This window comes from Chiloscyllium punctatum, chromosome X (genome assembly GCF_047496795.1).
Source record: "Chiloscyllium punctatum isolate Juve2018m chromosome X, sChiPun1.3, whole genome shotgun sequence".
NCBI classification, from domain to species: domain Eukaryota; kingdom Metazoa; phylum Chordata; class Chondrichthyes; order Orectolobiformes; family Hemiscylliidae; genus Chiloscyllium; species Chiloscyllium punctatum.
In genome coordinates, this window is record NC_092791.1 from 32,104,284 (window position 1) to 32,118,272 (window position 13,989).

At 39.9% G+C, this 13,989-nt stretch overlaps 1 protein-coding gene across 5 annotated transcripts in view; it reads right to left on the reverse strand.

Moving 5' to 3' along the window:
* Positions 1-1,942: 1,942 nt before the first annotated feature.
* The window catches only part of LOC140471110 (signal transducer and activator of transcription 5B-like), a 134,436-nt gene continuing 122,389 nt past the window's right edge, over positions 1,943-13,989 (reverse strand). For all 5 annotated transcript variants that reach the window (XM_072566995.1, XM_072566994.1, XM_072566992.1 and 2 more), the window contains 5 exons: positions 11,651-11,708; positions 8,550-8,681; positions 7,380-7,472; positions 6,117-6,194; positions 1,943-5,190 (listed from right to left, as the gene is read on the reverse strand). In XM_072566995.1, the coding sequence (XP_072423096.1) occupies positions 5,100-5,190; positions 6,117-6,194; positions 7,380-7,472; positions 8,550-8,681; positions 11,651-11,708 (452 nt within the window). In that variant the 3' untranslated portion in view covers positions 1,943-5,099. The remainder of the gene's footprint in view (positions 5,191-6,116; positions 6,195-7,379; positions 7,473-8,549; positions 8,682-11,650; positions 11,709-13,989) is intronic.

Here is a 13,989-nt window from a genome sequence, read left to right on the forward strand (position 1 = left end):
TGGTTTTGTGAAGGGCAGATCATGCCTCACAAACCTTATTGAATTCTTTGAGAAGGTGACTAAGGTAAAGCAGTAGATATGGTGTATATGGATTTTAGTAAGGCGTTTGATAAGGTTCCCCGTGGTAGGCTACTGCAAAAAATATGGAGGTATGGCATTGAGGGAGAGTTGGAGGTTTGGATTAGGAATTGGCTGGCTGGAAGAAGACAGAGGGTAGTAGTTGATGGTAAAGGTTCATCTTGGAGTGCAGTTACTAGTGGTGTTCTGCAAGGATCTGATTTGGGACCATTGCTGTTTGTCATTTTTATAATTGACCTGGAGGAGGGGCTAGAAGGTTGGGTGAGCAAGTTTGCGGATGATACGAAAGTTGGTGGAGTTGTTGACAGTGAGGAAGGATGTGGCAGGTTACAGCGGGATCTCGATAAGCTGCAGAGCTGGGCAGAAAGGTGGCAAATGGAGTTCAATGTGGGTAAGGTGTGAAGTGATTCACTTTGGTAAGAGTAACAGATCCCCAACAACCACAACCATCTTCCTTTTCGTTAGGTATCACTGACCAACAGACAGCTTCCCCCACTCGATTCCAATTTTTCCAGGGAACTTGATGTCACAGTCAAATGCCTTGATGTCAAGTCCCATCCCCCTCACCTGAGGGGCTGGGTTTGATTAATCCTGCTTTTTGTTGACAGGACATACCGTGACAGAGAGTGTAGTGATTGGTGGTAAATCTGCAGGTTTTCTTGCCCATTCTTGACCTGATACCATGAGACTTCATGGGGTCTAGAGTCAATGTTGAGAGCTCCCAGATATGGTCTCAGCTCTGGTGGGTCTGTCCTGCTGGTTGGGCAGGACATATCCAGGGAGGTTGGTGGTGGTGTTCGGGACATTATAAAGATAGGATTCCATGAGTATGGCTACATCAGGCTGTTACTTGACTAGTCTAAGATATCGATTTTAGCACTAACCTTATATATAGAGTTAGAATCATACATCATGGAAACAGGCCCTTCAGCCCAACTCGGCCAAACCAACCAGGTTTCCTGAACTGAACTACTCCTGTAGTTCCGAGGAAGGGCCGCTTGACCTGAAATCTTAAATGGGACTTCTCTCCACAGATGCTGCCAGACCTGCTGAGCTTTTCCAGCAATTTCTGTTTTTGTTGCCCATTTATAGCATCCACAGTTCTTCCAGTTTTTATTTAGTCTCATTTGCCAGCATATACCCAGCCAGATGCGTTGTAAATGTTGTAATTGTACCAGCCTCCACCACTTCCTCTGGCAGCTTGTTCCACACGCGTACCACCCTGTGTGGAAAAATGTTGCTCTTCAGCTCCCTTTTAAATCTTCCTCCTCTCACCTCAAACCTATGCCCTCTAGTTTTGGACTCCAATATCCTGGGGAGAAGACCTTGGTTATTCACGCTCCGTATGATTTGATAAACCCATAGAAAGGTCACCCCTCAGCCTCTTATGCTCCAGGGAAAAAGGTTCCAGCTTATCTAGCCTCCTCTTAGAGTTCAAACCCTCCAGTCTCAGTCATATCCTGATAAAGGTTTTCTGCACCCTTTCCACTATAATTCCCAGAATTATACACAGTACTCCAAATGTGGCCTCAATGTCTAGTACAGTTGTAACATGATGTCCAAACTCCTGTACTTAATGCTCTGTCTGAAGGCTAGCATGCCAAATGCCTTCTTCACTGTCACCATTAGACTAGTGTTTAAATTCTAGATATAGGAATTAAACTCAAATTTCACCACCTGCAGTCATAGAATTTATGTTCCCCAATAACCTGGGTCTCTGAATGACTAGTACAGTGACATTCCCACTTTGCTCATGTCTCCCCATTACTGGGCCCCTTCAGGAATAAAACAAGGGGACAAGTAGAGGGATGGGAATATTTCTTCAAAGTTAATTTGACGGAAAATTAAAGACAGACATGTTGCATTTTCTAAAAGCTAGGGCTTTTATTCTCAGCTTTTATACATGCCGACATTATTCACTCTAATTTCTATGCCTTAAAACAGCAAGTGGAAATGGAAAAAACATAACAATGAGTTGCGTCACTGGTACAGAAAACAAGATACAGTCAAACTGCATTAATAATAAAGTGAAAAAGCACCTAGTTTATGACTTTTAAAGTTAAGCTCTACAAAGTTCCATTTCGGATTATAATTTCATATATACAATGGATTTAAAAATCTGTAATACTATATCGAGGAAAAAATCAAGGAATTACTTCCATGAAGTCTAAAGAAGGCAAGTATCCCAGAAAGCAAAACTGAAACACACTAACTCATAAGAGCTAATGTAACAACACAAATAGAAACATTTAAAGATCATGCTTTTGCATCAGACTGTTTATATGGAGTAAGGCAACCAAGGGGAGTGTTCATGGAGCCAAGCCAAGTTTCAATCACTAAAATGTTAAAAATAGATGTCTATTCTGGATTGGATTACCTTTGGGGATGAGTAAGGATTTATACAGAATATTACCTACCCATTTAATCTAGAGGGTGAGCCTTTGTAGGGTTAGAGTGTACATGGTGTGTGTAATAAGATTAAACGGGCAGGTAGAGTCGACTAGAATGTACACTGTATTGGAGTGGTACTGATGATCCATTTATAATTTCATGATCGATTTTTCCTTTTGCTCCAATTTGTGCGTAAATTACATTAACCAAATAACTTATTTATTGAATTATTACAACACCAGCAGCCTTTTGGCCCACTGTGCCTGTGGTGGTTCTCTGACGGACTCATTTATGTCGTGCCATTTTCATAGTTCCTCCTCATAACCCCATATATTCTTCTTTTTCAGAAAACAATTCAATTCCCTCGAGTGCTTGATGGAACCTGCCTCCCCACACACACAGGAAATACATTTCAGATCCTAACTGTTCACTGTGTGAAAAGGTTTCTCACATCGCCATTGCTCCTCTTGCTAGTTACCTTCAATCTATGCTCTCTGGTTCTCACTCCTTTCAAACGTGGGAATGTTTTTTCCCTATTTAATCTGTCCAGGCCCCTCATGAATATGAATACATCTTTCAAATCTGCTCCTCAACCTTCTCTTCCCCAAGGAAAACCAATGCCAACCTCTCCCATCCATCTATGTTAAATCAAGCTCCTCATCCCTGGAACCAATTTGGAGAAACTGTTTTGCACTTTTCCCTAATACCATCACATCTGTCCTTAAGTGTGGCTGAAAAACTCCATCTTCCAAAACTTCTGCACATACACACCCAGGTCCACCGGCTCCTGCACTCCCTTCAGAACTGTATCCTTTGGTAAAACAAATGCAGAGACACCATGTAAAACAAAAAAAAATCACTTCACATTTCTCAGCCATTAAAACCACTTCTCCATCCATTCCAATTTGTCTACATCCTTTTGAAGTGCTACATTATCCTCATTTTTGTTTACAATACAGGTTCTGTATCATGGTCACATTTGGAAATTGTGCCTTGTACCCCAAGGTCTATATCACTTATATACATCAAGACAAGCAAGGGGACCTCTTGTACAAACCTTTTTCTGGTCTGAAAAAAAACGTTTCCTATACTCAGTCAATTCTGTATCCAATGTCATTTGTCCTCTTTATTACTTTTGCACGGTTACAAACTAGACATTAAATGCTAGTTATCAGCGTCCAGGTACATATTTTTCTAGTCAGAGTTTTATTTTTCAACTTTCACAAAAATGCAACCACACTGATTACACCTTCCCTCCATTAACCTATGACCATCACCTGTTCACTTGGTCAATTTGGTTTCAGGCACCCCTGTCAGACCCTTCCCAACGATAACCCTCAAGTCTGTTGTGAGGCACTTTAAGTCTCTAAAAGGATCCTAACTTGCAGAGGAGCCTGTTCCAACAGGGCACTTGAAAATATTTCTAATACAGGTGTACCAATTTTAACAGTAACCATTTGAATAACACTGCAAAGTGAATGTGCATTATAGAATATTGCCATAATTCTATTGGAAGATCCATTTACTACCACAGATCTTTAAAAAAGGTACCTTCACCCCTTAAATAGATTTCCTTAAAAACACTAGTCTGCAAAATTTGAAATCACAAATCACTGTAAGGAGGACCCAGGTCATTGCCTCAATCTTCTGCAGACGATTTCCTTAAACGTCCCATTCCTTAAACTGCTTCCCAAACTAGATTGGCAGTAAATTTAGTGCACTCAATTTTACTTGATTAACTTTTAAAAATACACAGGGTAATGCGAAATTTTGGATTTTTGATTAATTGCAAACACTACTATATTCTTTCAATATTTACTTTGAAAAATTGCTTATTTGCGGTACAATGTAATTGTCAATAGATGGGGAACTATTTCAGGCTAGGAAAAATTGCAATGCTTTGAATTGTCTTGTTAATTTCAATCAAGTACTACATTTTCACTTTGTTGTGTTATCTGCACTACTTAATTCAATTTTTTTTGCACAAACATAAGTAATCAGTACTATTATGCAGATTTGATCGATCTTATAAAACACATTAGCTTGTGTTAGCTACTTGACCACAAAATTAACAGATCTCAAGCTCTCAGCCTGCAACAACTTCTCAATACATTGAGTCAATTTTCAGTTTTACAAACTTGTTTACTCCCCTCTGGACTAAATTCGGCTGACATCTAACAGGATTCATTAATATATTGGATTTAAGCAGATTTGACTTGACCAAGTTTTCTATACTAACAAAAATTTATGTTCAATTTCATTTCCATTTTAAATATCCAAGGTGCCCATGCTTTGCTTCAGCCATGAACAAAATCGCCTGCCCTCTACTCAGCATCTCCACATGTAAATCATGTTGAAATGGAGAAGGTGGCATTAACATTCCTATGACCCCAGGCATCAGAAGAGGTAGATACTTTCCTCACTGGGAAAGAGCAGAAAATTGCCTATTAACATTGGTTAAATTGGGTTTGCTCTTATTTTGCAGTTTGTACAGGAAAATGCAAAAAAAAAGAAGTGAACAGAAATCTTAATTCAGAGTTCACAACTGACAAAATTAATCCTTTTTGTGACAAACAGCCACCGGGATAACTTGGCATTTGAGAATCTTCGTTCTGAAACTCACAGGCATTTTAAAACTCAGTTGAATTCATTAGAGACATATCCACTGTATTCAGGAGTGCATTCAGCTCAAACTCCGAGGGCACCGGAATGTTTTCCACGCTGGGGGGCAGAGAAAGAAAAAAAGAGAAGTCAGGATTGACATTACTGTTTCTAAAAGTGGAGTCATGTAGTAAGAGTTTCAAATTAATTTCTTCACTGATTCCAATTATATGTTGTATTTACTATTGAAATTAATATTCTAGCTTTACTAAGCTATGTAAAGTTATTGAATCATAATTTGCTATCCAGAACCCTAAACAGATGTGGTACGATACAAAAATAGGGTTAGGACTGAGATTCAGCTGACAGCTAAGGTCAGAAGTTGAGTGAGATGAATTCAACATGCTTATTGATTTTGAACAATGTAGCTGCAAATAATTTATGAATGAACAGGTGGCTAATGGGCTTATAGGATGTGTCAACCAATCTAACTTGTCAACTGTATAAATCCTTTCACCTTTTAGCTTTATTTTCAGTGTTAAAAATTGCATTGGCACAACACAGTATATTTCAGAAACATCTGAAAATGCTTCATACACTGTAAATTATATTGTGCAGTTATTGCTATATAAATGACATGATATATGCTTTGCATGGAGCAAAATACTACAAACAACATAAGGATGAATGATCAGTTTTTTGTGATTGGATGAGAGAAGGGCTAGGACATCAGGAGAAAACAAAACAAGCAGCTATAAAATCAGATATAAGTATTCCTGAGCACTGCATTGAAGAGCGAGCCTGACATTCAGGATAGAGTGAGTCTTGGAGGGGATGCTGTTCCCATGCATCTGCTGACCTTGTTCTTTGAGGTAGTAGAGGTCTGTTAGGTATTGTCAAAGGAACACTGGCAAGTTGCTAAAGTGCATTTTATAAACAGTGCGGCTAACATGAGCTGCTGGTGGAGGGAGTTCAAGTTGAAAGGTGGTGGACGGAGGAAATTTTACCTGCAACAAAAGGGATCTAAATATGTTGATTTGGCTCACCCTCTTACAAACTGCTGATCATCATCAAAGTTCACATCCATGTCATTCTCACTTCCAAATGAAGTAACGAGGTGGTTGCTTTTCCAAAAGAAAGACAAAGTATTAGTCAGGTCATGTAATATGTTTGCCTTGCTACATGGCTGTGAACTCCAAGAACCTGGAGTGTGAAAGCATAGCTTGAAAAAAAGTGTCTAACTTGTTACTGAATCTTTAAAATACTATGACACTGTATATCAACTATTGGCTAATGCTGTGATTACCCACACAGAATTCATGATCTTGGGTGTTCAATTCAGAGGAGGCATCAACAGAAGTTAGTTATTTTAACAAGGGAACTTGTGAAAACATCTAGGAGCTGCACAAGTACCTTAAAGCAGTGAAAGAACAGCACTAGCTTCTTTTTGCTCAGGAAGCAATAACACTTGAGAGAGACATGCTGTCCAAGCATTTTGTCTTGGACTTGTCAGGACAGATGCAAGAGGAAACAATTTACACTCTGTGAGAAGAGGTACTGATTAGTTGGCAAATTGACTCCATTTAGTAAACGCACTGTCATTGGGGATGGCAGTCTCCCAAGCTTTTGGCTAGTTGTAAAGGCTCCATGCTAGAACATATTCTATTTTCGAAGGACAGAACCCTGCATATAAATATGTAGCATGTAGAAGTGAGCCATATTGCAAGCCCAATTAAAGGATTTCAATTTGGCTGTTAGTACTATTGAGATTGATTAGTAAGTGGTGTCCAATTGCAGATTCACATCAAATATTGGATACCAAATTTAAGTTTGCAAATGGGGCTAAGTTCAAAGGCATGGTAATTGCTGTTCCCATTGAAATTTGGTATTCTTGCAATTCTGTCCTGACAACAAGACAAAAAGCTTCAGCAACATCATTTTTTTTTACAGCAGTACTTAAATTCTGTACTTCCAAGTGACTATTAATAATACTTTGTATATTGATCCATACAAGTCAGGAGACTTGCTTGTTAATTGATCAACAAAAACTGAACAGCAATACTGGAGCACCCAAAGAGATCAGGGTTATCAAATTCAAGTGAGTTGCACAGAAGGAAATAGAGCACAAGTTGGAGAGGCATAGCCTCGTTGCTCATTTGATGTAGGATTACAGAGGAAATTTCAGCATTCCATTAATATCAGAGCAGTTACAAAAGGATCATAAACAAAATTCAGATTCTTGACAGTGTGAAAAACCCAATTCTAACACTTTCTCAAACCAAAGTCAAGTCTTTAGAAACAGGACTGACCCCTGAACTGCGTTCGTAAAGTCTTCATTCTGGCTTGTTGGTAAAATCATACTGGGAGGTAATGAAATGGAAGCGTTAACTGCAACATCACCCCTGTGAAAAGATGACAGAATAATTGCATTTTAATCTAATATTGATTTAAATAAACCTTAAAAAGGTAGATAGTTTAAAAGCAAAGGCTGCTGTCAAATCACAATAGTCCTCTACTGAACAACCACACAAACTACATATTGTAATGGGAGACCCTAAACTTTTATACAATATCATCTGATATGATCTGAAAGAATACCCGAGTCCTAATGGAGTGCAAGAACATGTGCTGGATATACTCATGAAGATTAACTGGGCAAGGAAAGTAAAAGATAAAGTCGCCATAGTCCAACAAACTATAGGGCTGCTCTCATTAGACGGGAGGTGATCGGAGAGGTTCAAAAGATAGGACCTTCTTAGGAACCTCAGGCAGTATAGGAATTGAACCTACGCTCTAGGTGGTTCCCTGCATCTCAAACCAGCCATCAAACTAACAGCTAAAACTGAGCTAACTGACCCCTGACTGGGTGAGAATTAGTTATTTAAATGTGGGGAGCTAGGAACTAGTGGAAAGAGTGTTTTCTGGAATGGAGCTAACTGAAATTAAGTGCTCTCTGAATTCTGTTTAAATAGTTATTTTTTGGAGTGTAACATTATACCGCAAATTGCGCTTCTACTAAAAGTGATCGACTTTCTGCAATTTGTTCATATTTTATCCAGAATCTGAAACACTTACAACAACATTGACAAATGTGTAGATGGGCTAGATTTAATAGGGCACCAAAGACAACCCACTCCTCCCTTCCCCTCACTGACTAGGGGATGGTGGAAACAGGGGAAAGAACAGTTGCCCTGCAGTATTTACTGGCCAACTGACTGTTAACCTTCAGCAGGCAGGACTGCTGTCTCTCAGGAACAGGAAAAGTATCTCCTCAGATAACTCCTAAAAATTATGGAAAGAAAACAGACACCAGTGCAAGCGAGGGGAGAGAATTACTTAAAGTGAAAGGAAGAGAACTAGTAGAAGAAAGAGAAGGGAATTAGTGGAAAATGGGGAAGAAAGAAAAAACATGCGTGGCAACAATGGAAATTCAACGAAATTTGTTAACACCATTTCTTATAAACAACTTCAATACTTACTTATCGTAGCTGATGTTACCCGGATTGCATGGAACCTGTGACCATCCTGGCATTTCAGGCATTGTACATGCCACACACGACTGTGACACTGGTGAGGGTACCATGGGTTGTGCCACCACTTGTGCTTGTTCGCTGAAATAACACGTTAAAAACAATGAGCATTTAGCAGTCTCTCTCTCTCTCTGATGGCACAGGAAAGACTTATGCATAGGAAAATGGTAAGTAGGTTATTGAGAGACTCAAGGGGTGAGACGAATATGAAAAGCAGGTCATGCTCAACTAATCCACTGGAATTCTATGAAGACATTACGAGCACAGTAGACAACAGGGACCCAATAGTTGCGGTACCTAGATTTCCAAAAGGCATTTGACAAGGTGCCATACAAAAGGCTGCTGCACAAGATAAAGATGCAAGGCGTTACAGACATGGATAGAGGATTGCTTAACTAACTGGAAGCATAGAATGGGGATAAATGAGTGTTTTTCTGGTTGGCGGTCAGTGACTAATATGTCCCTCAGGGCTCAGTGTTTGGACTGCAATTATTTACAATTTACATAGATGATTTGGTGTTGGGACTACGTGGGGTGTCCAAAGTTTGCCGATGACACTAAGATGAGTGGTAGAGCAAAGTGTGCAGTGGACTATGAAACTTTGCAGTGGGACATCGATAGTTTAAGTGAGTGGGCAAAGGTCTGGCAGATGGAGTACAATGTTGATAAATGTGAAGTCATCCATTTTGATAGGAATAACAGTAAAAAGGATTATTATTTGGATGGTAAGAAATTGCAGCGTGCTGCTGTACAGAGGGAGCTGGGTGTCCTTGTGCATGAATCACAGAAGGTTGGTCTGTAGGTGCAACAGGTAATTAGGAAGGCAAATGGAATTTTGTCTTTCATTGCTAACGGGATTGTGTTTAAAAGCAGGGAGGTTATGTTACAGCTGTATAGGATAGTGGTGAGGCCACTCCTGGAGTACTGTGTGCAGTTTTGGTCTCCTTACTTGAGAAAGGATGTACTGGCAGTGAAGGGGGTTCAGAGGAGGTTCATGGAGGTAGATTCCAGAGTTGAGGGGGTTGGTTTATGAGGAGAGGCTGAGTAGATTGGGATTATATTCATTAGAATTTACAGGAATGAGGTGGGGATCTTATAGTAACATATAAAGTTATGAACGGAATAGATAAGATACAAGTAGAGGGGATGTTCCCACTGGCAGGAGAAACTGAAGGCATAGCCTCAAAATTAGGGAGAGCAGATTTCGGACTGAATGGAGGAGGAACTTCTTCACCCAGAGTTGTGAATCTGTGGAATTCCCTGCTCAGTGAAAGAGCTGAGCCTTCCTCATTGAATGTTTTTAAAGCTAAAGTAGATAATTCTTTGAACAGTAAAGGAATTAAGGGATACGGTGAGAAGGCAGGCAAATGGAGCGGAGTCCACAAAAAGATCAGCCATGACCTTATTGAATGGCAGAGCAGGCTCGATGGGCCAAACGGCCTACTCCTGGTTCTTATGTCCTAATGAATCAAGTCATGCTGTTGACTACACTTGTTGCAGACTTGCAACTGAAGAATAAATTAACAGCTTTGGAATGATTATGGGCCGTAATTTCAATGAAAAGTTCAGCTGATGCTATTAATAGTTATTTATAACAGGCACTTAACTCTCAGAGTTAAATTACAGACTTGAAACATTTCTTACATAGAAAGCAGAGGGGAATCAGGCAGTCAAAATGTTACAGTAGTTAAAAGATTCAATAAAGCAGATTGGGAGAAATAATTGCCTTTGGTGGCCCACAGCAAGGGAGCATATTTTAAAATTAACGTTTAGGATACTCAGGATTGATGTCAGGAAGCATCTTTTCATACAAAGGATAATGGAAATTTGGAACTGTCTTATTAAAAAAGACTGCAAAGACTGGTGGGAGGAAGAGTGATATAGAGATAGAGATAGAGATAGGTGTTTTTTTTGGGGGGGGGGGGCGCTGTGCGGGGGGAAAGTGAAGTGAAGAGGTAGAGCACACGGAATTGAGGTCCTTATCAACTGTGATTTAATTGAGTAGCGGAACAGACACAATGGTCTTCGCCTGGGAGGCAAGATAACAGTAGCAGCTAAAGGTCTAAAAGGTGTTGGGAGTGGAAAAGTAAAATCATTCTCTGCCATTTGGAAGAAGAAGCCTGGCAATCAAAGACAGCTCCTATGGAGAAGCAGCATTGAATCCTGCCATTCACTGTCAATGTGTCAAAAGCTGCAGAGTGTTCACGGGAGGGAAGGAACACAGATGCAATTACACAGAACGTAGATGGTAATTTTGCTTAAAAAGCTTTTTGATGATATGGTAAGAGCTGAAAATCAAAGATTTAAATGTGCATTTGGGGAGCTGACAACACATGCAAAGACTTTAGAGGTAAAAGGACATTGGTAACATGACATTAGTTTGTAAGGACAGAAATGGTTGAGAACTGGGATTTTTGACTGGGGTGGCGACAACAGTTTGGAAAGGGAAGAGTATAGTATTCAAGTAGAAGTGTAGATTTACGATATCAGTTAGCATGATAGAACAGGCTTGTCGGGTTAAATGGTCTACTGTTCCTATTAGAGTGAACCACAAGGATGGCAGCTATGAAGATTTTTATTTAAAAATAAGAGGTAATGTCAAAGGATAAAAGGTGACAGTGTGGTTTAGCAAATGGTCAGCTGCAACAGGATCACAGTACAAAAGGAAGGCAAAAAGATTAGGTCGTTAGTCATGGTTTAGGGAGAAGAATTTATTCCAGGGGGCAAACAGGAAGTTCAGTAGGTAATGAGTGATAGTAGGAAGTGATCAGAAATGGCCTGGGTCAGTGATTGATACCTTCAGAAGTCATAGGATTTAGGAGATGGCTGACAATATCAGCAAGAGGCAGAGAAGGTAGATATTTCCTGAACGTTAGTTAACTTAGAGTTAGAAATGGGAAGTGTACCTATAATTCTGCAGCATACCCGTGGTTTCCTGTCATGAGTGCATATTTAGACAATTGGACTTATATTTTCTGGGCAGGTACACTTCACTCACTAAAATTAGCAAAGGTCAACAAATTAGGCCTCACATGGTTGTGTTTGCTTACCCATTCACTGTAGTTTTTACTCCAGCATGGAGATACCCATCTTTTCCCTTCACTTCCTCTGTGGAAAATAAAACAAGATTCTTTGATGGTTTAATCTGAACATGTTCAGCAACAAAAACCAAGAGTCTTTCAAAGATTTTTAAACTATTGATCACTGAAGTGTTAAACTAGACACTATCAAATCACACAGGGGTGATATTCATACATTTGACTGAATTTCTGAGTGCAATTTAAAAATCACATTAACGAATGTTGAAACATAGGAGCCCAAGTAACCCACTAAGCCCTCTGCACCCTCTGTAATTCCATTTTGAACAAGGTTGATCTGTATTTCAACTCCATTTATCTGCCTTTGCACCAAATTCCTCAATGTTTTTATCCTTACAAAAAATAATTCCCCAAACAACTGGCAACATCGATTAAAGTCTTGACTGTCATGTCCTATCGCCATTGATTGCAATTAAAAACCACATTCTTGCCCCTAATTCATATGTTTAGTGTGACCCAGTACAGGCACAAAGATAATTTAAAGTAAGTCAGAAGCAATAAATACTGAATATGAACAGGGTGAGAAATCAACTATTTGTCACCATACACACAGGCCCAGAAATGGCTGACATTTTCATTCATTTTGTATGGAGTTCTTTTCTGAAACAAAAATGATGAATAACCTACTTTGTGAATCAGTGGAACTTGGTTGACTTCTGATTTAAATTCACCATATTGCAAGTGGAGATTGAATCAAATTTTTTGAGAAACGTAGGAGGCAATTTTCATGTACTTACTGCTTATTTATGCTAGAAACTGGGGCAGGAAGCAAATATACTTCAAGAAACAAATGTCACCCATGGGTCATCTGAGGCACCTTACATGACTGATTTAATTTGAGTGGACCATGAATTTAGTGGCCTGACAAATAGGCAGGAACTTTACTTCAATATTTAAATTGGCTTTCCAAGCCAATTTAAATAAGCCAATAGACCATAATACACAGGAGCAGATATTAGAGAAATTAGGCCATTCAGCCCATAGAGTCTGCTCTGCCACTCAATCATGGCTCATAAAGTTTCTCATCCCCATTCTCCCTGTAACCATTGATCCTCAAGAACCTAATATACAGAACATGCGCTATGCTTGTTCTGCCTGTTGCTCCCATACAATTTGGTTTGACTTAAACAGTATCCTTAAAGGGAACACTACAGATTTTGCCATTTATTTACGCTTCCCTTTCCACTTCCTCCAATAACTGAGCCATCAGCCAACACAATGCAGGAGCTAGCGGTCTTTCCATCCTCCCTGATCAGCAAGAATGTCTGATTCACATGGAGCCAATGAGTGCACCAATCAGGTCCATCTTTGAAACTCTCAGAATATATAGACTTGGAAAAGTAGACCATTTGGTCTCTCAAATCTATCCTGTTATTTCTAAGATTTAATTGACTGGTCGAAGTACAGCCACAAATTCAAACTTCCCACCTACCTGTAAGAAACAGGAACAGAGGTAGGCCATTCTGCCCTCCTCCATTCAACAGGATCATGGCTGATCCGACAGTTCTCATGTCTACTTTCCCACCCTTTCCCCACAACCTTCAATTCTTGATCAGTTGGGGAATTGATCTCATCCTTAAATACATACAAGGACCCTGCCCCACAGCTCTCTGTGGTAAGGAGATCCAAAGACTCTCAGCTCAAGAAATTCCTCCCCATCTCAGTCTTAAACTGGTGCCCCTTTGAGGATGTGCGCTCTGGTCCTACAAGCTCCCATGACAGGAAACTTCCTCTCAGTATTAAACCCTGTCAAGACTCTTAAGAATGCTCTATGCTTCAATGAGCTCATCTTTCACACCCCAATAATCTTACAGCCCTTTGCTTCCCTTTAGCCTTAAAATGCTGATTTACTCTTAAGTTTGTACTCTTTATCCCTCCTGTCACGGTCTGTTTCTCATTTCCTGTATTAAGACCTTTCTCTTTTGCCTAATCTCTAACCCTCTGATTTACCATATCTTCCCAAATTCAATCCCTTGCTCCCACTACTTAGTTTAAAATCATCTCTACTTCCCTAGTCACAAGACTCGCAAGAACGCATGCTCAGCTGAGTTCAAATAGAGACTGTCCCAGTGATAAAGATCCCATATACCGGTGCCAATGCCTTGTGAACCATAGAACATAATAGCACAGTACAGGCCCTTCAGCCCTCGATGTTCGAACTACTACTACTTCCGCACTAGCCACACATTAATCTCTCTCAGAAGTAGAGATGTCTTACTGCAGATAGACAGGGCATTGGTGACACCACACCCAGAGTGTTAAGTGCAATTTTGGTCTCTCTACCGAAGAAA